At 41.1% G+C, this 24,336-nt stretch overlaps 1 protein-coding gene across 8 annotated transcripts in view; it reads left to right on the plus strand.

Moving 5' to 3' along the window:
• The window catches only part of pard3ab (par-3 family cell polarity regulator alpha, b), a 132,662-nt gene that overhangs the window by 65,787 nt on the left and 42,539 nt on the right, over positions 1–24,336 (plus strand). For 5 of the 8 annotated variants that reach the window (XM_086042563.1, XM_086042567.1, XM_086042568.1 and 2 more), the window contains 7 exons: positions 1,752–2,140; positions 6,587–6,726; positions 8,167–8,295; positions 10,915–10,959; positions 15,345–15,533; positions 16,573–16,743; positions 22,313–22,466. In XM_086042563.1, coding sequence (XP_085898689.1) covers positions 1,752–2,140; positions 6,587–6,726; positions 8,167–8,295; positions 10,915–10,959; positions 15,345–15,533; positions 16,573–16,743; positions 22,313–22,466 — 1,217 coding nt within the window. The remainder of the gene's footprint in view (positions 1–1,751; positions 2,141–6,586; positions 6,727–8,166; positions 8,296–10,914; positions 10,960–15,344; positions 15,534–16,572; positions 16,744–22,312; positions 22,467–24,336) is intronic. The other 3 variants (XM_086042565.1, XM_086042564.1, XM_086042566.1) reach the window with 3 other exon arrangements.

Consider the following 24,336-nt stretch of genomic DNA (forward strand, 5'->3'; position numbering starts at 1 on the left):
AAATCCCCACTGAGGCGATGGGATCGAGGTCTGTCGGGAGCACAGAATGAATTAAGCTGAGAAACGCAATTATATAAATTGTGTATGTGAATAACATGTGTTAAGCCTAGAGGTGGGCAATATGCTGACGTAAATCAATCATTAAACCTGTCTTTAAATGTGTTAGTTGAAGTTTAATCATCAGACAAATTTGAAATATGTACAAATTTATCAACTGAAGTATCACTAACTCCCCTGTGTACAAAATATTACATTATTATCACACAAAAAATGATTGTAAATGTACATGTTTTCACATGCTCCGAACAACATTCACAAATTGTTTTGAAAATTTGATATATTGCCCACCTGTAGTTATTTCGCAGTACAGGCTGATGATGTGATATTACGTTTTATCAAGGCAGCAGCTGCAGAAAAAAGTCAGAGTGCGAAAAGTTTTTGCTTTCTTGTCAGATCTGTGAAGCTATCAACATGCCAGTGTGCGTTAGTGACCACCCAGCTATGAGAAGACCCCTGAGAGTCATCAGTGGAGGAGCCATTATGGGTTATCAGCTTCCAAAAAAATCTATAGCTGCAGTCTACCAGAAAGAAGCACTAAGGAGCCACATTGAGAAAAAGACTATTGCCATCATATTTGAGTAAACTCCAGATGCTGAGAGGAGATGCATGCTAAATATCCTTTTTCAATAAACAATATTCACATTTATAAATATATGTTGCTTTTTCAGACATCATCTGTAAAAATCCACTAAATATTGTAGAAAATGTTTGCTTAATTGAGGTTTGGAGCAAAAACAATTGCACATTTTATTGCATCTTTTATTTAAACTTTTAGGAAAATTGCTTGTGAATTCAAGTGTTTTAGACCGCAACAATCATAAAAAATGCCCAAGAAATCCTGAAGGGACTGACAAATCTGACCCTATTACCAACAAACCCACCCAACATGGTACTTACCTACCATGCCACCAATCTGCTGATCGACCTACAAGCCTATCTTAATGGCATTTACCTACTCGCTGCCACCAATCTACTGACCTACCATCCTACTAACTACTTATACCTTCAACCTACTTACCGACTCGCAACAGATCTACTGACTTGTCGACATATTACCTTCATGTCAACCCACAAGCTACTTACCTCACCTTACCTACAAACCTATCTTAAAGGTATTTAATTACATACCACCAATCTACTGACCTACCAACCTACATCTACTACCTACGTCTTCCTTCGAGCTGCTTACCTACTCGCCACCTCTCTACCGTCCTACCAACCTACTGCATATCTGCTTTGTAGCTATCTACTAAACTACAAAGTACTTGCCACAAATCAATTGACCTACTACCTACAAAGACATGTTAAAGGCCCTTACCTGCACTGTCAACCTGTCAACTTTCAAGCTATTTACCTCACCTTTTGCCACCAACCTACTGACCCAACACCGACAAACCTATCTTAATGGTACTTAAATACACACAGCCAATTAACTGATTTACCACCCTAGTACCGACACTTTTAAGCTACTTACCTACTCACTACCAATCTACCAACCTATATGCCCACTTTCAAGCTGCTTACCAAACTACTCACCAATCTACTGACCTTCCTACAAGCTAACAATCGACTGACGTAGTAACATACTACCTACATGGTCTTTCTGAGCTTATTAACTACTGGCAAATGTTTTTCTCTCCCTTGGTGTGAAAGATTAGGAGTGATTTTACTCCGGTTTTCTGTCCGCCCAGGGCCCAGAGCATGTTCCGCCAGGCCATGCGTTCTCCCGTCATCATGTTCCACGTGGTGCCATCTTCGGTGAAAGCACACTACGAGTATCTGTCCCAGGTCGAAAGGAACCCGGCGTACTCATCAGGCCGCTTCAGCACCGACTCTGTGTCCAGTGGCACAAATCTCGCGCCCCACAGGATGTCCCGACACGGCTCCCAAAAGCAAGCGCACACTCACCCGCATCCAAATCAGACTGACGGCCACCCGCCCGCCGCTCACCCGCCAGCCGTTTCTGCCGCCAAACCTCCCACCGGACAGATTCACTCGCCGCAGAGAGGGCTGGCATCCACCCCCACGCCGGGATACAACAAGAAGGTCGGGAGGAGGCTCAACATTCAGCTCCAGAAAGGTACAGGGGAAAAAAACAACCAGACATCAACTTGGTCTAACCCCTGATTCGCACAATGCTAACTGCTAGCATGCTAACAACCCATGTTGGCCCATAATGTTGATTTAGGAACTGAAGTGTCAAAGCCGGCTGAGATGGGTAGAATGCTAACTTGCTAATGAATGGCTAGCATGCTAACATATAGCAAGATGGCAGGCCACTGAGCTGAAAATGCTTATATATTGCAAAATAGCACATTTGAGTTCAGGAAGCGCTAAGGAAGATGGATCTGATTTGACAGCCTGCACTGGTCAAATTTCAAATACAAGTGATAAAATTCTAATAGTTGGCATGCTAACGTGTAGCAAGCTAGCAAGAGGAGCACAAAAAACACAAAGATGATCCATTTCCGTTTAAAACGCTGGCTAAGAACCCTATTTTGAAACCCCAACCCTGGCTTTAAGCAGTGATTTGAAATCCTAACTACATACCTTGACCTAATCTAGAAACCTGAACTGGCTAGAACCCTTATTTTGGGACCCTAATTTGAAACCCTCATCATGACTTGAAGGCCTATCTACAAACCCCAAACCTGGATATTTGTGCTACCTTCAATCCTTAACCCTGATTGAAAGTCATATTTTGAAACCCTGGTTTGAAACCCAACGTTGTTCACAAACCCTGTTTAGAAACCCTACTGCAATTTTGAAACCTTACTTTAAAAAAAAAAAAAAATCAATCATTTTCGAGACTAAACTCTGTTTCAATAATGTCTTTGTTAAAGAAATAAACAAAGAAATTCCAAACGTTTTTTTTTTTTTTTTAAGAGTACACCTGCTTGTAGCCCATCCTTTGTATAGTCCAGCATTTTGGTTAGTTTACAGTTCCTGTTGGTGAAATGTCCCAATACTTGAGTCCACATGTCCCAAAAAGCAACAGGTGGGCTTGGGAACATTTAGCTCTGAAATCAGGCGTGGTCTTTGTTGGATATCTTGGCACAGGTGGTGCGTGCGCACCTCTGCCAAGATGTCAGTCGGTGGTGCGGGCAGAGAGCTTGTTGCTTAGCAGCTGCCTGTGCCGCAACAAAGACGGGACTGCAACGTCCCAAAATACCTCACCAACCACCCCCCACCCCCACCCTTCAGTGACAAAAACAAAAACAGATGCTCCTTGTTGTTTGGTCTTCCCCCTGAAATCTCATCATCGTGTCCTCTTGCTCTTTCTTTCGGCAGCCGGGAGATTAGCGGCATGTCTCTCAAGAGGACCGTTCGCCTCATCTCGTTTTGTTTCCACTTAATCCCGCTGCTCCCAGCGCGCATCAAACCCCTGCATTGTTTATACCTTTGATTCCTGCAAGTCGCGGCAGTGGATATAAAAAGCTGACACACCCTTGTTCAAATGCCAGGTTTCCTGATTTAGAAAATTAGACAGATAAGTAATTTTTCCACCATTATTGTGTCCTGTGCAATTCAAGTGGATAAGTAAAAATAACTGATATGGTTTCTGAAGTGTGCATACCCTTTTAAAACTAGAGATGGGGTTATTATCAGAATGAAACAATCCATTCAAACTCATGTTAAATGCAAGACAGCACACACCTGCCACCTTTTGAAGTGCCTCTGATTCAACCCAAATAAAGTTCAGCTGTTCTCGTAGGCTTTCATTAACACTTTATTGCAGAATTGTGAATGTTTTTTTGCTAACAGCAACTGGGGTTTTGACCTGTTTATAATTCTATCCACCTTGGCTAAGGTGCCCATGCCATACTGTGTTCATGATGTTGTCACCAGCATGCTTCACTGTCCAGGGTTTTTCCTGGCTCAAATTGAGCCAGAGGTGGTACCATCCTGACCATGCGATATGACGTGCGTGTATTCTGTAAATTCAGCTGACTCACTTTTACATGGAACATACTTAAAGAGTTCCAACAAGAATGACTATTATCAAATAAAAGCCTTCATTTATTGAAACTAGAGCCACCATTTTTAAAGTGTAACTGCAAAGAGCCTCATATCCTTTGGAAATTCCTGGTTAATGTTTGCATGGAGTGAATTGAAGTACCGCTAAAGATGTCAAGCCTTGTTCAAATGATCCAAACATGTGAGGTAGAATGCAGAAAACCTCTCAGCATATGAGCTCACAAGATATGCTAGTTTTGCTGTTTATTCTTGCTGGTGTTGTTGTATTGTTTTGATCTGGCTCGAGGTGGGCACAAAATTAGCTAGAGGCAGCCGCCTCGCAATTGTGAACGCAGGAAAAACTCCGCTGTAGCTATGTTGTTCTTTTTGGTGATGAGCAGAGTTGTATTTGCACTTTGTACTTATGGAATACTTGCCAAAAAGTTCAACTTTGGTTTTATCAGACCATGAGACGTTTTACCACATGCGTTTGACAGATTTCAAGTGTGTTTTTTTTGTTTTTGGAAGTCTTCTTGCCAAATTACCCCATAGCACAGGTACATGACGAAGAAGGGAGATTGCTGTCACATATACTAAACAGGTCGTTGCACTTGCGTGAAATTCTTGCAGCTCATTTATTGTCCTCTTTGCAGCCTCACTGTTTGGAGTTCTTGTCTTTTCATCAATTTTGGGGCGACATCCAATTCTCGGTAATGTCACTGTGGTGCCACATTTTCTCCACTTGTTGATGACTGTATTGGAATTTCTTTTGTACAGTTCCCCTGACTGCACATTTTTAAGTTTGTGTCTTACTGTCTTCCACCGGACTACTGCCTTGTCTTGGCAAAGCAATGCTGGAATGATTCTACTCATGTTGTCGGTTTCTTAGCGGATATTACAATAACTTTTCTGAAAAATAGTCTCTAGAAGGGTCGGAGAAGTTGCTAACTTGGCAACACTGCCAGTGCTAGCTGACCTTTGTGTAATTAACATCCACTTAGTCCCAACTTGTTGCTTTGCACAATTTATTCCCAGGCACAAATACGAGAGCAGTCTGGACAGGATAGAGGCTTAGTCATCATTTCCTCTCTGTAACTGTCCTCATAATAGGATGTTGTTTCACTGCTTTCCATAAAAACATGCCTCCAAGGAGGACAGGGAAAATTCAACTCCTGAAACCACTTTTTAATTCAGATACATAAAATCTAGTACACTTGTTTGTCATTAGTAGACAAAGAAATATTGTGCTGTAAAGAAAACAGGAAGTCTGTCATTTTGCTCTGAGGAAAACTGTTTAGGATCTATTTTTTTTTTACAGACTACAGAATTTGTCCAATTGCTACTTGCTGTGCATTAGACATTTTATGAAGCATTTTGAGTTTTCATCATTATGTAGGGAAGTGTGTTGGACTTTGAAAAATTCAGCCACTCAAGCCAGTTTCACTTAGCAGCACGAAATTTGCTCATCATGAGTAGACACACAAAAAAAGTCTCAAAGACTCATGTTGTCAAGCAAACAGAAAATTTGCCATTATGGTTTGAAGCAACCATTTTGAGTACTTTGTTCCAAGACTAATTTGTTCGTGTGACTTTGTTTGATTGCTACCAAAATTGAACAGAAAATTTACACTAAATAGAAACCTTAGGAAAAATCTCCTGATTTCGGCTGTTTCCAGGAGTACTTCATAGAAAGACTTGTTCTAGAGATTTTATCTAAGTTCTTCAATATTGAAAATGGAAATTCTGAAGTTATTAAATTTGGAACCTTTGTTGTTTTTATTCATTTTATATGGGCAAAGCACGTCTGGCGACGACTCGTCAAGGCTCGCTAAACTTTTTGTAGTCTCGCTCTCTTAAACCACAAAGTGGGTGTGTACACCGGAGTAACACCGTAAGAAACGCAGACATCTGTTGGCCAGATAAAAGTAACGTTACGAGCCTTCGGCCTGCATTTTCCATCCACCTCAGTCGAGTTTCTGAAAAGCGGTTCCAAAAAAGTGTAATGGAAAAGCGACTACTCAGGGCTGAGCGAGGCCGTTCAGGTGTGGAAGCGGTACAATATTAAAGAGGCTCACTTTAGACTGGTACAGAGTACTAAAAGCGAAACTGAAAAATTCAGATTTGCCGTCATTCAGTGTGGTTGCATTAGGTTGAATGACTCGCAAGTGCATCTAGTTTAACTCATCCCCATGGAATTTGACAAACATGTCTATCATGAGTAGACCCACAAAAAAGTCTCCAGGAATCATGCCCGAAAAGATACAGGAAGTCTGCTGTTTTGCTTTGAAGCATTTTAGGTTCATTTGGGCCATTTCCAGAGTTCCTTTAAAGACTTGTCCTAATATTTTGGTTATCGTATTTAGTCTGCATAACAGGGAGAAGAATATATTGTTGTGATAGGGATTGTTGCACCCAAGGAGCTGCACAGGAAATTCAAATAAAACAACCATGCTATGATTGTCTTATGACATCAATATTCCCTCTGGGAGACGCCTCAACGTTTTGTTTAGACTCAAGATGGTGGTCTATAAATGGGCTTCCTGCACTTACTGTGGTCTCACCCTCGCAGGGCCGGAAGGTTTGGGCTTTAGCATCACGTCGCGCGACGTCCCCATCGGGGGCTCGGCACCCATTTACGTCAAGAACATCCTACCGCGGGGAGCCGCCATTCAAGACGGACGCCTCAAGGCCAGTGACCGATTACTTGAGGTGAGGCGGATGTGATAATGACAAAAAAAGGAAAACCAGTTTGCAACACTAACACAGCAGAAAAAACACTGGCCGACTCATTTTCACTACATTGTTTAATCAGAGATGCAAGTAAACCTTTCTAGTGTTTTTTTTTTTTTTTGCATTGATTCCCAATCTGCCGGGTTATTTTTCTCCAGCACATCAGGTTTTTAGAATGATAATAATATAACAATGTATTGTGTAATATATTTTCCATATTTTTTTTCCCTAGGTTTTGAATTATGCGGCTTATATAAAAATGCGGCTATTCTATGGATTTTTCTTCCACCGATAGGGGCGCTCTAACCAGAATTACAATACAATTGTCATTAACAATGTGAGTGCAGTTGGATGAGTTCAACAGGGTTATGCAGTAGGTTATGATTTAGGTGGTATGCGGAAGTAGAACAATAAAATGTAGACTTGACTGGCAGCGGGCAGTGAAATGAAGGTAAGTACTTTATATTCTCTTGGTTCTGTTCCGTTTTAATCAGCAAAGTTGCTGCCGTGTTAAAAGGCACTTAAGAAAGAATCTGTTCAGGTTCATACATGTACATTTACAGTTCAATATCATTCTGTAAATATAACAAATAATAATTTTTCAACATAGATAGGTGCGGTTTATATAAAGGTGCGGCTTATATATTATTTTCCCATTTAAAAAAAAAATAATAAAGTAAGGTGGGTGCATATAAAGGTGCGGCTTATAGTCCAGAAAATACGTTAGTATTATTTATCATGGTCAAATTTGTATTGCACAAGCTTTTGTAGGTCAAACATTAAAATTTTTTTTTTAAGTCTCAAAAACCTGGTGTGCTTGGAAAAAAAAAGTTGTATTATTTTAAATCAACGTCCAAACTATGTTTGGGGACACAAAGCCATCGCTGATCAAAATGTACTATTGACCAGTGTAATTACACGAAAAAAATCAAAATAAACCTCAATTAATATTTTATGGCATCTCAAAATTAAAGATTTTTTTTGGGGGGGGGGTTGTTTTTTTCCCCCTCCTGTTAAAGTTTTTTTTCTACTGTTCGTTTTTTTTCTATGTAGTATTCATTTACACAATATGAATATCATTTCCCACCCAAGACTTTTCCTTCCAAGTTTTTCCTTACAAAGCGGTTGCCTCAACCCCAAAAATGTTTGTTTTTTTAGTTCTCCAAAAAGGAAGCCTGTTTATAAAAAAAAAAAAAAAAAATCCCCTCCACCGTGGGAAAAAAATTCTGTATTTTCCCCTCTGAAAACATTACTCTGACATTAAATTTTAAGTGCTTTCATTGAACATATGACTGTAAAATTGTCGATGATTTGAGAGCAAATTTGGGTATTAGGACTAAGAGATGGCCTTATGTATTCCACATAACTGTTTTATGCCTGCCTGTTACAACAATATGATGTCCCTTGACTTGTGCTCAGGTGAACGGCAACAACCTGAATGGTCGCAGCCAGGAGGAGGTGGTGTCCATCCTCAGGGCCACTCCAATGGGGGGCACTGTCGAGCTGCTGGTCCTCCGCCAAGAAGACACCTTCCTGCCCCAGGAAACGGTACGTCTTTTATATTTTATCTGCAGCTTGACCCTTTGGGCGCAAGATTCGTCAATTTTAGCGGTTGGGGTCGTTGCTTACACCACACAACGTGGCTGCCAACAGTGGAGCTACTTTAAAAAAATGCAGTTGGCCACTTCACAGTTTGGTCGCTGTACTTAGTGATTTTTCAATATGTTTAGACAAAGAGGAAGCACCTACTACATGTTATCTGTAAATCAAGATCAAAATGTGTTGTATTATTTCTGTGGAAGTTCATGCCAGTTTATTATTAGAAAAAAACGTGTGTGGTATCAGAAGACATTAAGAGTTAAGTATTGATTCATTTATACTCTCACATTGTTTTCTATTTTTCAAATTATAGTTAATCTCTATAAAATGTATTTTAATATTTGTAAATGGAACAGATTAACTGGATTTACGTCATTTCCAACAGGAAATATTTTATCGTTTCATACAACTCGGTTTTAAAAATGTTTGGTATCGGGAGAAATAAAGCAAAGAGCAAAACTTGTCCTAAAGAGGAAAAAAAAATCTATTAAAATCAGAAGTCCGATTTCTGTGAAAAAAAAAATCAGATTTTATTCTCGGAAGCGTTACTTGCATCATAGTGCCTCATTGGGGCAACAGGTGAGGAACATATCAATTGGACTGCTAATAAATTTGAAAGCGTCCAGATGTTGCCGCTAATTGCCCCGTGCGCCAAATGAGTCGTGATGTCCCACACATCTGCCGGCATCAAAAGCCGCCTAAATAAGTGCGCTCGTAATTACGCTCAAGATTGAGGAGGGACGGCCATGCGGCAGTCTGCGCGTGTGTCTGCGTGTGTGTGTGTATGTGTGGGGGGGTGTGTGTGTGTGTGGTGGTGGGGTGTGTGTGCGTGTGGGTGTGCGCGTGTGTGTGTAAACTCGAGTCTCCCTCGGCCTCAAAACTCGTTAAGTCGCGTAGTAGCTTCGCTTTTTTTTGTCATCTCCCAGTGGAGGCCAAAGAAGTGTCAATCAAGCAGCTTATTGGTGACAATTCTGGCAAGCAAGTCAAAGTTGTCTTTAGATGAGAGCGGCAGTCGCATGAAAAGAGCAGGCCTACTCAGAGCTCAGGGTGAGGAGTCATTTTTTTTAGGTTGGGTTGGCACTGTGATGGGGAGGTACTTTTGCAATATTACTCCTACTTTAATGTCAACTTGACATTTACAATGACGGTATTGAACGTTCACACGAACACCCTCGAGTTCTTTTCTATGCAGTCTTAGGAAACGCTGGCAAGGGGGGAAAAGTAATACAAGGTTACAATATTAAAGGTTTTTTTTAAAAATACATTTGAAAAAAAATATTCAACCAAATTGTTTTTTTCTTGTTAAGGGACATTTTAGAAAACATTTGAAATGTTCCTCAAAGAATGTTTTTTTTAATTATTTTAAATTAGGATGCTTTTTAATTAAAAGTAAAATTTAAATGACCCTTTTTTCAATCTCAAATGAAATTTCTCCTTAAATGATAATGTACATTTAAATAATTGACTTTTCTTTCGTCCACTGATAGTGTAGTGGTACACACGCCTGAGTTGTGTGCGGGCAGCGTGGGATCGATTCCCGCTCAGTGACAGTGTCTATGTGTGCCCTGCGACTGGCTGGCGACCAGTTCAGGGTGTAGTCTGCCTTCGCCCATTGACGGCTGGGATAGGCTCCAGCGACTCCCCGCGACCCTATATAGGATAAGCGGTTTGGAAGATGACATGACATGACTTTTCTTTCCCCAAAATACTTTTTTTCTTAAAGAAACCTGATTTCCCCCCCCCCCCAAATTAGATTTTTTTTCATAAACAAAAATACAAGCCTTTTTTGCGTCCTCTTAAAAAAATATATATATTCCTTTAAATAAATAATAAAAGATTTTCAGCAATTAACTCTTTTTTATCTTGAAGAAATATCAAATTTTCTCCCAAAATATGTAATCTTAAAAATATGACTTTATGCTCCTTACCCATTTCCAATTTCTGAGTTCAGTTTTCTGTTTGAAGGTGCAGTGGTTTGAAGGTGCAATGATTAATTGATTAATCAAAAACAAATCTATTATCAAATGAATCGATAATTGTTTTGAAGAGACCTTATTCAATTTAGAATTGTACAAAATTCTTGGAATTTCATCCATCCATTCAGCAGTAAATATCTTCCAATATCTGTAGTCCTCCATGAAAGCAGACTGATTATCGTTGTGTTCAATCAAAATAGAACATTTGCAAGCATCTGCATTTATTTTGGAAAACAATGGGTTACATATGTGCCAATATATTGGACCGAACCACAAACAGAATCATAATCAGTGTATATGAATTTGAAATAGTCGTGTTTTTTAATATAGGCAGGGAAATTAAAATATTTGTTTTAATCCGGTTCATTGATTAATCAACAAAATAATCGATTAATAAACCAAGTGTTAGTTTCAGCTCTATGATGGTTAATACAGGTCTTTTTGCCATCACTGGTACCCTTCTGTATGGTAGTCTCCCGTAAAAGGAAAAAAACCCTCATTCCGGTTGATTGTAATCTGACACTTTTGAGATGTTGTCTTTTGTGTTGTTTGTCGCTTTGTGACTTGTGCTTGTTGTTTGCGTGACCTCCAGCAGGGCGGCGAGGCCCAGATGCAGACGCAAAGCCCCAGAGATTTGGTAAGACCCCCATCAAATCTCCTCCTCCTCCTCCTTTTGCTCCTCTGTTTAATCCCCTCTACATGAATATTTGTGGCAAATGGATTAAAAAACAAACCCAAAAAAAAAAAAAAAACAATGCTTGAGTTTTGCAGTCACGTAAAGGGAAAGTGAGGCTAATTTGAGTCTTTCATCTCGTATGGGCGTCATGTCTTGCAGCTTCATTTGTAGGCCGCGGACGAGTCTGTCCGTCTGGATGGCGGTTCATGCGATGAATTCTAAAAATCTTTTTTTTGTTTTATTTCGGAGGCGGAGGGAAAAAGTTTTCGCACACATCTGCTTTGGAGGCGCGTTGTGGTAATGATCCCGCTCGGAAAGACTCGGGAGCCCCACGTAAACATCGGGCATCTGTGGCGCGTTCCCCCGTCAAGCAACTTTTGGAAAGTCTTGCAGCAACAAGATGCAAACTTCCACGCAGTAACACTTGCTTAAAAGACGCGTTCAGTTCCACGCTTAAAAGACGCGCTCAGTTCCACACAAATGTCCGCGTCGCTTTGATTCTGACGCCATACGCTTGCCATCAGTCAAGCTCCGTTGGGCGAGCCTTTCCAAAGCAATCGCAAGAAACACACACACACACACTTACTCTCTCATTCACGTTATTAAATGCGCACTCACACACACACACACACTCAACATACACTCACACACTCTTGCGGCACACCCACTTATCATACACCCACACGCACTCACACACACACTGACCAACTCACCCCCACTTGCTCTCACATGCATGCAAAGGTTCACAGTCAGTCAGTCACTCACTCACCTACTCACTCACACACACAAACACTCAACAAGTTCGACTGTCTGGGCTTCCTGATTGGCTACAACAATGTCAACGATCTCATTAAATGCTGTTTACGCCATATCGTGCTATCAACAGATGGCGGTGTGTGTGTGTGTGTGTGTGTGTGTGTGTGTGTGTGTGTGTGTGTGTGTGTGTATGTGTATAGATAGCTTCCTGGCACAGTGCCTCCTGTGCATTATTGTCGAATTGCACGATAACATAAGCAGCCACTTCCCATAAGCCCATGTGACTAATGGCCTCCACAACATGGCGCACCGACGCCTCGCGTTATGGCGCCATTACGCCGTCATCATCGAGACATCATGACGGACACTTAACTCTCACCGGCGCGAGGCCCGGTGCTGCCAGAAAGACGTGTGCGTGTACCTGCGTGTGCGTATAGGTGTGTGTGTGTGTGTGAGAGAGAGACTGACTGCTTCCTGTGTTTGTGCGCGTGAACATGTGTGTATGCGCGAGAGAGATTGTGAGTGCGTGAGATGAGTGAGTGTGTTTTTGTGTACATGCAGTGTGTGTGTGTGTGAGAGTGAATGTGTGACTGAAAGAATGTGGATTCGCGTGAGATGAGTGAGTGTGTTTTTGTGTGTGTTATTGAGTGGATGTTTTGAGTGTGTGTGCGCGTGCGTGTGGTGACATGGAGATGGAGGCATCATCCAGCAGCCTCCCACCTGGCGCTCGGTGCACCTTGACTACTCAGCGCATTTCCTGCGGTGCTGTCAGCCTTTTGACTGGTTGGGTCGCCACGGAAACGACACAGCCGCGGGGCCCGTGTCAGAACGGCATAAAGAAAGAAAAGAGGAGAGTGCATTTCATCCATCCATCAATCCTTTTTTCCCCATTTCGCCCCTCCTCCTTGTTCTTTCTTTTTTCATCCTGCTCCTTCCTGTTGGTTCCTTCATCCACCTTATTCCTCCTGTAGCTCCTTCTTTCCTTTTCTTTTTATCCTTCCTTACCTCCCTTCCTCCACCCTTCTTCTCTTCATTTCGGCTCCTTTACACCTTTCATCCTGTTTTTTATTTATTTATTTATTTTTATTCTCCCTGAGAGAGAAATTTGGCCTGCAGCAACTTTTCTCCGCTGTCAAGATGACATCTCTGTTGGGTCTAAGTTGAACACGGCTGCCGACCCGCTAATCATTCCAGACTGCGCAGCGTGGAAGTGAGCGTGTTACTACTGTGTGTTTGCGTGTGTGTGTGTTTGTGCAAAAAGAGGTAATTGGTCTTTTCACTTCCAACGGGAGTAAAGCACCTTGTCATCTGCTAAAGACTTGAATGCCGGAGGCAAAAAAAACAACAAAAAAAACCACTGCAGCTTGTAGTTTGAAGCAGCCGTTTGACACTCAGCCGCAACACCTGGACAGTAATACATAAAAATAAAAAAATTAGCCCCCCGACAGCAGTTTGACCATTGGACAAGAAGTTGAGTGGATGTGTCGTTTGTAATAAGACACACAAAAAGCCATTTTACTGTCAGTGGCAAGGAAAAAATAAGGCACTTATACCAATTTCACATATTGACCCGAAATTTGGTGGCCATGGCTATCCTCACGGGATGCACAAAAAGAAAAGTTTTAAAGTAGAAGTCAAGTCAAAACATTTTCTTGACAATAATATATTCTTTTTCCCCCCACTAGTTCAAACATGGCATTCTGACTGACTAATGTTGCGTTTGTGGAATATGAGTGAAGCAGCAAAATCCCCGTTTTTATCCATTTTAGGCGGCCACTTGCTGTCGACTGAAAATGACATCACAAGTGTTTAAGGGCTCAGGTATTGACCAATCATGGCTCAGCTTGGGAATGTCACGTGACCAAACTCAGACAACAGAATACCGTTAGACTAGTGCTGTCGCTAAAAACCTTTTTTTTTTTTTTTTTTTTGGAAAGAAAGACATTTTTTTATTTCTACTTGTCTTCCCTTCTAAGAATCGCTGCCGGAAATTCAGCAGGCCATTTTGGTTCAAAGCAGTCATTTTGCACTTAAATGTATCCCCTCAAAAAAGTTTTGAAAAAGTCTTATGTCTGAAATTGACCAGGACGTTGGCCATTTTTGCTGGAAGCATTTTGCAAGAAATCCCAACACTGTCACTTTGATAAATCCAACCCTAATCCACCTTGTTTGTGACACACAGCCTATTTAGTGTTATTTCCCCTCTCTACAGATCATTTCCTGTCTCCTTATTGTGATGCTTTGCAGCGTAATAGGATTGATGCATCTGCGTAATTGAATTCCGGAGAAGTAATGACATTCCTGTTGTCTTATTTATTCCACCGCACTCGCTGATGATCACAGGCAACACGGTTATTTTTTTTCACCCTTCTTTCCTCATCCAAATCCCAGGATGCATTTATTTGTCTTTCCTCATCCTCTTCCTTCCTTCCTCCACACATTCCATCCTCCCCCCTCCCTCCCTCCCTCCTCCTCCTCCTCCTCCTGGAAAAACAAAGGCAGCTAATGGCGCGCTGACAGTGAGCCCGGTGATTGAATTCATTAAGCGCGCGCGATAATTGGCAGGCGGCGGCGTGCACGCAGCCCGTCTATTCAGAGGACAGCTGTCAAATAACGAGCCGGAGAGAATGCCGTTTATTGTCGGGAGGGAGGGAGAACGAGACACAAGCACCTGTTGTGCCGGCAGAAAGAAAGAGAGAGCTCGTTTTCACCACGATGGCCGTGACATTCAGTGTCTCGATTTAAATTTCCCAAATGACATTTTTCCCACGCTTTCAAATGTTTCTGCCTCTAAAAGGGTGTTTTGTGTCTACAAGTAACCCGAAAGATCATCCGAAATGTATTTTGGATGTTGATTTTAAAAGTTTCTTGAGATGTTTTCATTTTCTGTTTTTAAGTTTGAGCTTGAACAGCCACGTTTGACACTATCAATGTTACCGCTATGCATTGGACTAGCGACCGCAAGTTAGCACGCCGCTGTTCCACAAATGCTGAAAGTCTTTAGAGTCCATTGGCAGCTCATGTTTTATTACAAAGTTTTGTGTTACTTTGAGATGTATTTTTGCAAAAAAAAAAATTGTGGTTGAACTTCTAACTTTGTCACAAAAAACAGATGCGGTGCAAAACAATAATTTGAAGCTCATTAAACAGAACTCTCGTGCGTTACAACTGATGTCGATTCTGAAATTTTGTGCGGTTTCGGAGGTGAATTTTCACCCCAAAAATGAATGGGGTGCTGAGTTGCTGAACTGAGCTGTCGTATGATATGCTTGCAAAGTACAACACTTTGTAATTCCAATTAGGAAATACAAAGATTTTTTAATGACTTAAGATGTGAATTTGAGTCCAAAACATTGGTTGAATGCTAAATGTTTTCCCCCAAAAAGCCAAACGCACAATTAATCTTTTAGAACTTGTAGAAATGAACGACTGACGTCTTGTGATGGAATTCCAATTTGTGCAATATTGGAGGGGAATTTTCACCCAAAAATGCATTAAATGCTGAATCGTGTCCCCTCCTGCCTCCCAAGAAGCCATTTCAAGACCCGTTTCCCCAAAACGTGTGAAAAAAAGTGCTTTTGTCATGCCAGAAGCCGGAGGAGGACGAGCTAGTGCTGACGCCGGACGGAACTCGTGAGTTTCTGACCTTCGAGATCCCGCTCAGTGACTCAGGTTCGGCAGGCCTGGGCGTCAGCGTCAAAGGGAACCGGTCCAAGGAGAACCACGCCGACCTTGGCATCTTCGTCAAGTCCATCATCAACGGAGGGGCTGCGTGCAAGGTCGCTTTACCCTCGAAAATGCTTGGAAAAAAATGGTCTTTTTGTTTGGAGATACAATATGTACGATTTTAACATCATTACCACCACTCATAATAATTAGCTAGTTAGTTTATGATAATTTTTTTCTAGCTCAGCTAGAAGTAATGTTTGCAAATAAATAAAAGCAAATCGATTGCACGCATAGCTTGAGTTAGACTTCATGTTAGTATATAAACTAGAGGTACAATTAATGATTATCAATTTAATCTACAACTATTTCAATCATCGAGTAATGGTTTCGAGACCTTGTTTAACTTTAAATGTCTGACTCCTTCGAATTTCACTTTTTCAATAGGAAATATTCTCCAATTTCTATTGTCCTCGATGAAAGCTGACTGATTACTTCTATTTTCAAATGGCTGCTTATATGTTGGAAAACAATGATTGACATTTTTGCCGATTTTCTGATGGCTGTTAAGGACCAAACCAGTAACTGAATCATAATAATTTTATATTTGTGCATTTTCTGCACTGTTTATTTAAAATAATGTCATCTCTATAGAAATTTTAAAAAACGCGATTCATCGATTAATAACCAATGGACAGATTCATCAGTTATTAAAATAATTGTTAGTTGCAGTCTTGATGTAAGTAATAATTTTTATCTAAGCTCGACTTGTATTGAAGTTTTTAAACCAAAGACAGATGTTCATTTAGTTAAAACTAATATTTTTTTGAAGCTGAACCAAAATTTTCTGAAAATTCTAAGTAGTAAGGAAAGTAGCAAAGATTATCTTAGCTCAGGTTATATTGAGACCATGATGTTTTTCTTTTTCTTTTTCAGGCTAATAATTTGGCTTTTATAAAGGACAAACACTGCTGCTGATTTAATTTTTTGTTTGGTTTAAAAGTAATTAGTAGCCAATTAACATGTGAACAACAAAAACAATTAGCGGGCTAGGACGCACTGCTCCTGGGCTCTTGAATGTGCGATGCAATGGTAACTAGTCAGCTAACATGCTAATAGCTATCTTGTGTATTGGGTGTCTTCCTGGTCCAGGACGGGCGTCTGCATGTGAACGACCAGCTGATTGCCGTCAACAGCGAGTCTCTACTGGGAAAAACCAACCAGGACGCCATGGAGACCCTGCGCAAGTCCATGTCCACTGAGGGAAACAAGCGCGGCATGATCCAGCTCATTGTGGCCAGACGTGTCGGCAAGAGGAGCCAGGTGGGTTATTGACCAAAAGAAACTAAAGAAAAAGCTAAACATCAATGATGTGAACGCTCTAAACACTGGAGTTATACAGCTTTGAATGTGTTCGCTTTCTTTTGGAATATATGTTCCAAATAAAAAAAAAAAGAAAAGGTCAAGTCAGGTACACTGATTCCTTTCTTTGGAATTCCAATTTTTTTGTTATATAGGTTGAATTTGAAATTGTCTTCTCAAAAAGTAAAACTGCACACATGTAGAGACTTTGGAGGTGGCTGAATTGAGTCTCAGGATATGAATTGGAATTTGAAGTTGTGTTTAAAGGGGAAGTCAACCCCCAAAAACTCTTTGCAATAATATGTACTCTGTGCCTTCACCAGTCGAAACATTGCATTCTGATTAATATTGAATGGAATTTGAGTTAAGCAGCAAAATCCACCCTCCTTTTTAGCAAGCTCTGGGTGGCCATTTTGTCACTTCTGTCGACTGAAAATGACCTCACAGTTGCTCAGGGCTTAGGTAACAACCAATCACAGCTCACCTGTTTTCTGACGCTGAGCCATGATTGGTCGTTATCTGCGCCATAAGCACCATGGTCGTTATCTGAGCCCTGAGCACCTGTGGTGTCATTTGCAGTCGACAGCAAGTGGCAAAACGGCCACCCCCTGAGATGCACAAAAATGGGTGGATTTTACTGCTTAACTCATATTCCACAAACACAATATTAATCAGAATTCCGTATTTCAACTAGTGGGCCTGCATAGAACATATTTATGGGGCGGCATGGCTCAGTGGTAGAGTGGTCGGCCATGGTGACCATGTCGAAGTATCCTTGAGCAAGATACTGAACCCCCAGTTGCTCCTGATGCTGCGTCATGAGTAGGTAGATGAGGTACAGTGTAAAGCACTTTGAGTACCCAAGGTAGAAAAGTGCTATATAAGTGACAGCCCATTTACTAAATTCTTGTAAAGAACATTTTGGGGTTGACTTCCACTTTAACTTTTGAGTCTATTTTTGCAAAAATTGGAGTCTAGTTCCAAATACTGTTTCATAACGAAGCCAAAGAAAAAGCTAAACAAGTGCACGTGAGCTCGGGATGTCATGATCCAATGATGTGATAAAAAAATCAGGTCTGATTACATGATTTTCAGATGATAGGGGGAAAAAGATTTTCCTGAATTTTTAAGGGTCACAAAGTGACCAAATGATCCAAAGCTATAAAGAGCTTGTCAATTGGAACTTATAACAACAATAAATCAAATTAATAGCTTAAACTTATATTACACAATGTTAAGGTTTTTTTTTTGGCTGGAGGGGGGGGGGGCAGTCAGACTGGCAGTAAAAGACACATGTGCACACAGGCACACACACAGGCACACACACTGAGCACATTGCTCTCCTGTACGCTGCAGCAGAACATGTATTATATTTGGAGCAACGATGTAAAAACACTCATTTGGAGGCATGCTCTTTTTTTCTTAATGCTTTGCAGAAGTCTCAGCTCGGGACTTTGTATTGGCAGATCAATCAAAAACTCCGATTCAGATTCGGGTGGCAAATTTTTTTTTGAAGTTTTGTGTCAATTTTGAGACTTACTTTTCCGGAAATGATTACTTGCCATTTTTGGTGCCAGTCAGAATCTCATTGACATTTCTCATGATTTAAGACTTGAGGGCGTGTGAGTTTATCGACAGCAAAGTAATGGGCATCAGTATTTGACGTGATTCCTGAATGAAGACTTTAGTAACTGTTTTGACATGACGTGCATCACAGCACGTTCAACTGAACACTCCCATTTTTCCAGAAGGTTCTGATGAAATTCTGCCATTTGACTTTGTGTTTCAATTCAGAAGTCCTTTGAAATTTCACTGAATTTAAGCTTGCATAGTTTGTCAGCTTTTATTGAGAGCGAACGGAGCAGGGCGGGTGTTGTTTTATGATTTCGAAAAGCTGTCGGGCTGTTGAAGGTGCACAGCCCTCCCAAGCACCCACCCACCTCCGCCCCGGCTGCAAACTGCCCTCCCCCAAGGAAGCTTGCATTGAGAAAAAGCCAACTGTGAAGTGAGCTGCACTGTACTCCATGTCGACAATGTCATGTTTGGACACAGTGTCAGCACCTGAGCCCCTCTGGCTGCCTTTGAGTTGAGCATGCGTGTGTGCGTGCACTTGCTGTGAGCGTGCATGTGTTTCTAAGTGTGCACAGGCTGTGTGTGTGTGTGTGTGTGTGTGTGTGTGTGCATGTGTGCGTGCACGTGAGTGTGCACGTGAGCGCCCACGTGAGCGCCCCTGGCACTCTTCCTCTGCTGCCTCGCTCTCATCTTCCCTCAACCAAACTTTAGATTTCCCCTCGGCCCGGCTGCTAATTGAAAGCCCGATTCCAGCTCGGAGCTCATACGCATGTGTCACTTGTGCGTATGTAATTGTGTGGTAGCTGCTTGTGCATGCATGTATTCAGGTTCAAGGCAGCATGGCGGCTTGTCTGCGCTTCAGCTACAGGGCCTCAGGTTAAGCCGCAGGCTATTCCAGTGTCTGCCCGCTCCACCCCCAAGAACAAAAAAAAAGAAAAAAAATTAAAACCTCTCTGCTTGTAAAAATGATACCTGAGACATCCTCATGTCACAAATTACCCTGGCAAATTGTAGTGTTTTTAGTTGTAGAATACGTTTTTTTTTTTTGTCATTTTTTTACACTTGGACAGTCGGAGAACAATTTAGTTAAAATATTATTCCTTCTCTAGTCTTACCAGTACTAGTCTTGCTCTAGACAAATCTGTTTGATTAATTGTAACAATGCAAAACGCCTCAAACTGACTCACAAGTAGTATCAGTGTCGTGCTGTTAAATCTCTTTTAGCATCTGTAAACCAAAATGGCGAAGCAGTACAAAGATTGTATAGCAGTACTTTCAAGCATATATTCTTTATCCTCCGCGAAGAATGACTAATATTCCTGTGACTTACTCAGCTGTGGATGTCTCCATTTTACTGTATAGCCGTATCTCTGTGTCATACATGACGTCCACACTAGAAAGAGCAGCACAATGTTCATTGTATTGATGCAAAAAACGTTACAAATATTCTTAATTCTACTTATGTCATTAATCTGACATGACAAGAACTTTTGTTTGATTTCTGAGAGAAAAGCATTCCTATTCATTTCAGTGGGGAAAGTGGAGTAGATACATTTTGAGAGGCGCCACTGTACATTGTTTGATTCTCAGTATAATTTTATTATGATTTAAAAAAAAAAATAGCAGTAGCCAGAAGCTAGGTTTCGACTTTTTTCAAATGTGCCTGCGGGAGAGCGCAAAAGCGTAATATGATGTGAGGGGGCTTTTCTCACACGTGACACTCACTTGACATGTAGAATCAAATCATGAGTTATTTACCTTCCTGCCTGTGGCTCGCCTCCCGAGGAGCCAATTTACAATCGCAAATGTTTGCATAAATCACACGCGTGACTGAACCCCCCCGCACCCCACCTTCCAATCCCCCATCCTTATTCCATTTTCAATCCCAGCCAACCCGGAGCGGCCACCTGACGGGATCCAGACCTTCCCGCCGCTTAATTATCTGTCTGAATATGCAACGCGCTGCACTGCGGCTTGTCCGTGCTCCCTCGCCGTAGCGAATCCCACCCCTGGCATACCAGCAGCTCAAACCCGACAACCCCACCCCCACCCGTCACCCTCTCTGCTATTACCTCAGCCGGCCAAATTCATTAACTAGCTCATTTCAAGTCAAGAGCAACCCGCAGCGGCGCCTTGGAAAACCCTCAAACCTGTCTTTTGCTCCATAATATTAGGAACACCTTTCAGGATGATGCGGCGCACTGCTTTTTAAAAAACAAGATATACAATCTGAAACATTTTGTAAAACTTGTACTATATTTATACAATTCAATTTGTACTCTCTGACATTGTCACTCAGAATGAAAAAGATGTTAAATCGTTTTATTTAAAGTTATCTGCTCTGTTTGACTTTCTTCAATTTCTTGTTTTGACGAGATTGGCACCTTTCGATGATACATTTCGATATTGGTTTGCAATTACCAATGTGTATTTGCGCTACAGATGCATCTTTAGGTATCCAATTTACCACAGGTGTTTTTTAATTCGACAAAGGTGTGTTGTTTCTCTGGAAATGTCTTGAGTAGGACTGCACCTAAAGAGTATTTTTTTTTAATAATCAATGATATCATCGATTGAGCATGTAATTAGATGAAAATTGATTTTGTATTATGTAAGAACATAATGTTGATATAAGATGCAGTTGCCTCCTTGGGGGTGTTATACTCATGTTCCACACTGTAGTATCTGTGACTTTGAGTGTGGCAGTGCCCCAAACAAATGCCCCCCGCCCCTTCACACACGCACGGACAAGCACACACAAAAATCACAGTGGATGTGTCATTTGTATGCCGGTGCATCGACAACCCAACAATAGCGAGTCAAGGAGACTCTTATCGCTTGTGACGTGGTGCGACAACTATAGTAATCCTCATAGCTCCAGCTGTCGCCGTCCAGACGGTAAATGCAGCAAACCACAACCAATCAATATGCCCAATGATCCATTGGACACACACGTGCAAACACACACTCCCGCAGAGTCCAGGAATGTGTGTTTATGGATAAGAGGAGCACAAAATGGTCAATTTGTCGGCCTAAAGTGGAGTCTCATCACAAGTCCTGAGAGGAACGTTGTCAGCATGCTTGCAGGCTAATAAGAGGACAGACCGCTGGCTGGCCCATTGGAAATCCATCCTCATTCATCCCGGTTATCACGCCGCTAGCATTAGCATGCATCGTGCTGTCTGTTCATTATTGTTGGGATGGAACGGTTTTAGTGAAGACACTGACGATTTTTGGGGAAAAGATTCCATTTGCTTGTTTTGCCATGCAATGCAATTTAGTTTATGGCATAATATGATTTACTGCAATTAAGATAAGATACAATTCACTCCAATTATGATGCATTATGATTCACTCAAATTGCATTTATGCTATGATTCAGGCCGTTCACAATGCAATATGATTCACTACATTTTCAAAAAAAATCATACATTATGATACAATTTAGTCCAATCCCATTGTGATACGGTTCACTCAATTCATGACTCACTCCATTTAGTCGCGCTAGTCTTGCAATTTATACAGTTTACTCCGTTTATGGTACGATTCACTCCACTACTGATAAGTTTCACCCCATCTTCAATTCATTTCATTTGAAATGTAACGATTCGCTCCATTTACTATGCGATTCATTCCAGCCATGATCTTATTTACTGCAATTCCGATGCGATACACTACACTGCATTTACTATACGATACAATTTGCTCCACTGTATAAGACTCCGTTTACGAGAGTCACTTCATTTCCGATACGATTCTCTCCATTTACGACTGCAATTACATTAACTTCAGTTACAATACGATTTGATCGACTACGCTTTCTATATGATACTCTATTTACCGTATGATATGATTCAATCCAGTTACGTTTCTGATCTGATTAACTCCAGTTACGATGCAATAGGATACACAATACAGTAGGACTCGCTAAGTTAAGTGTTTGTGTTTTGTTTGCTAGGAGGCACCGGGGGCTCCTCTGGGACCTCAGCAGAGCGCCAACTCTATGTCTCTGGACGAGCACGAGCGTCGTATCTCCCACTCGCTGTACGGCGCTCTGGAGGATCTCGATGACAACCTCATGCCCCGACAAGGCTTGATACCACGCACAGTTGGTAAGACCTCTTCTCAGGGTTTCCACCAAGTAAAGCTCAGGCGGCATTTACAAGCAGTTGTGTCATTTCATCATATATGTTCATGTTGACTCAACAGATGTGGAAAGCCGTCATTGAGTGCTTAAAATGAGATGCAACTCACTGAGGTTTGTTTCACATTAGTAGTAAATCAAGTACCTCAGTTCAAAAAAATGCTGCAGGCATTTTTTTCTGCCTCGACTACACTGTCAGAAATAAGGAGTCAAGCTAACCGCAGCAACAATCGTTCATGCTCTTCATGACAGTAACACGCCACCCATGCGGTAAGAAGTAAGAATTTCAAAATAAACCTGAGTTACCAAATAATATATGGACATCAATGCCGAGGTGTACACTTTTATTTCAAATTAGTTACTGCCAGCATATTGCAGCGTAGCGTCTGAATTGACTAGTATTCCAGACTGTATTTCGGGGGTCGTTTATTATTGGCGTCACAAACTGTTGCTCCGACGACACCAACACAACGGCCTTAATGACTCTGCACGCTTTGATGCTGACAGCCTGACACAATTGCCGTTCCTACTGATCACTTTTTAATAAACCAGGCTTGCGCAAGTGTGTTGTTTTCACCGTAAAAATTACTGACATTGACTTTGTCTCATAGACCAAAATTTATGGATAGAGATTTACCTAAATTTTCATGAAGTATAAAATGTTTTTCCTAAAAATGAAAACCAGTTGGCCGTTTATTATTAAGTGTAAATGTGTTGTTTTTTTTGTCTATCGTAGGACGTGCAATGTTTTAATTTTTTTTTTCTCTTTAGAACACGCAAACTTTTGTTTTGCTTCATAAAAGCAGCAAGCTACTCCGTGCTCTTACACATACTGTCTCGCTCACCCCCTTCCTCCTGCCAACCAGTCACTGGCCCCTCCCCCTTCACTCTCACAAGCCACTGCTGTCTGCTCTGAAAACACAAACAGGCGACATGGAGGAGACGACGGCAGAAGCGGCAGTGGAATTAGTCCCCAAAAGAAAGTCAACATCCAAAATATGAAAGTACTTTGGCTATAAAAAGGAAGATTCAGAACAAAAAAACATCCTTTGCCAACAGTGCCTCACCATTGTTGCTGCAATCGCTGTCACAAGCCCCTGTATGAGCAGTTCAAACTAAGAAGTGGGACCCGAGGTGAAACTTCATCTACTTGAAAAATAATTACAGACGCCTTTGCCAGCATAACTCTTATGATAATAAGTCCAAACAGCACCGACAAATCACGGATTTTTTACAGACCGTTTTAGTTATTGTTAAATTTTTGTGAACAGCTCAGGGGACTAAAGCACCTGCTCTTTAAATTTTAATATTTTTGTTCTGATTTGTTTACAACTTTGCTGCAGTTTCACAATGTTTTTTAACTTCATGTTATATTTTTGTAAACAACTCAGGCGCTAGTACAAGTGCTTTTTAATTTTTTCTCTGCTGCTGCTATAGAGGTTTTTCTTCTATTTTTTGAAATGACTCGAGGGTCTAGTGCACCTGCTCTTTTTATTTTTTGGTTTAAAATATGTTTAATATTTTGCTGCTGTTTACATTGAAGTGTGAAATACAATGTTAAATAATCTATTATGTTACAGAGACATGACCGCTGTGATCCCTTTTATATATAGTAATCATCATTCACAGATAAACCCCCTTAGTCTGAATTAAACGATATTATATGAATACAGTGATGTCATGGTGAGTTAACCAAATTATTCCCAAACATCTGGTGAAATGTCTATTTTTAACATCGCAATATATATCGCAAACCCCCCAAAAATCGCAATGTCATTTTTTTCCAACATTGTGCAGCCCTAATAAATATATATATATATACTTCGCTTGATGCCAAA

This window comes from Filicampus tigris, chromosome 10, assembly GCF_054856515.1.
Source record: "Filicampus tigris isolate MCC_2025a chromosome 10, RoL_Ftig_1.0, whole genome shotgun sequence".
In the NCBI taxonomy this organism is placed as follows: domain Eukaryota; kingdom Metazoa; phylum Chordata; class Actinopteri; order Syngnathiformes; family Syngnathidae; genus Filicampus; species Filicampus tigris.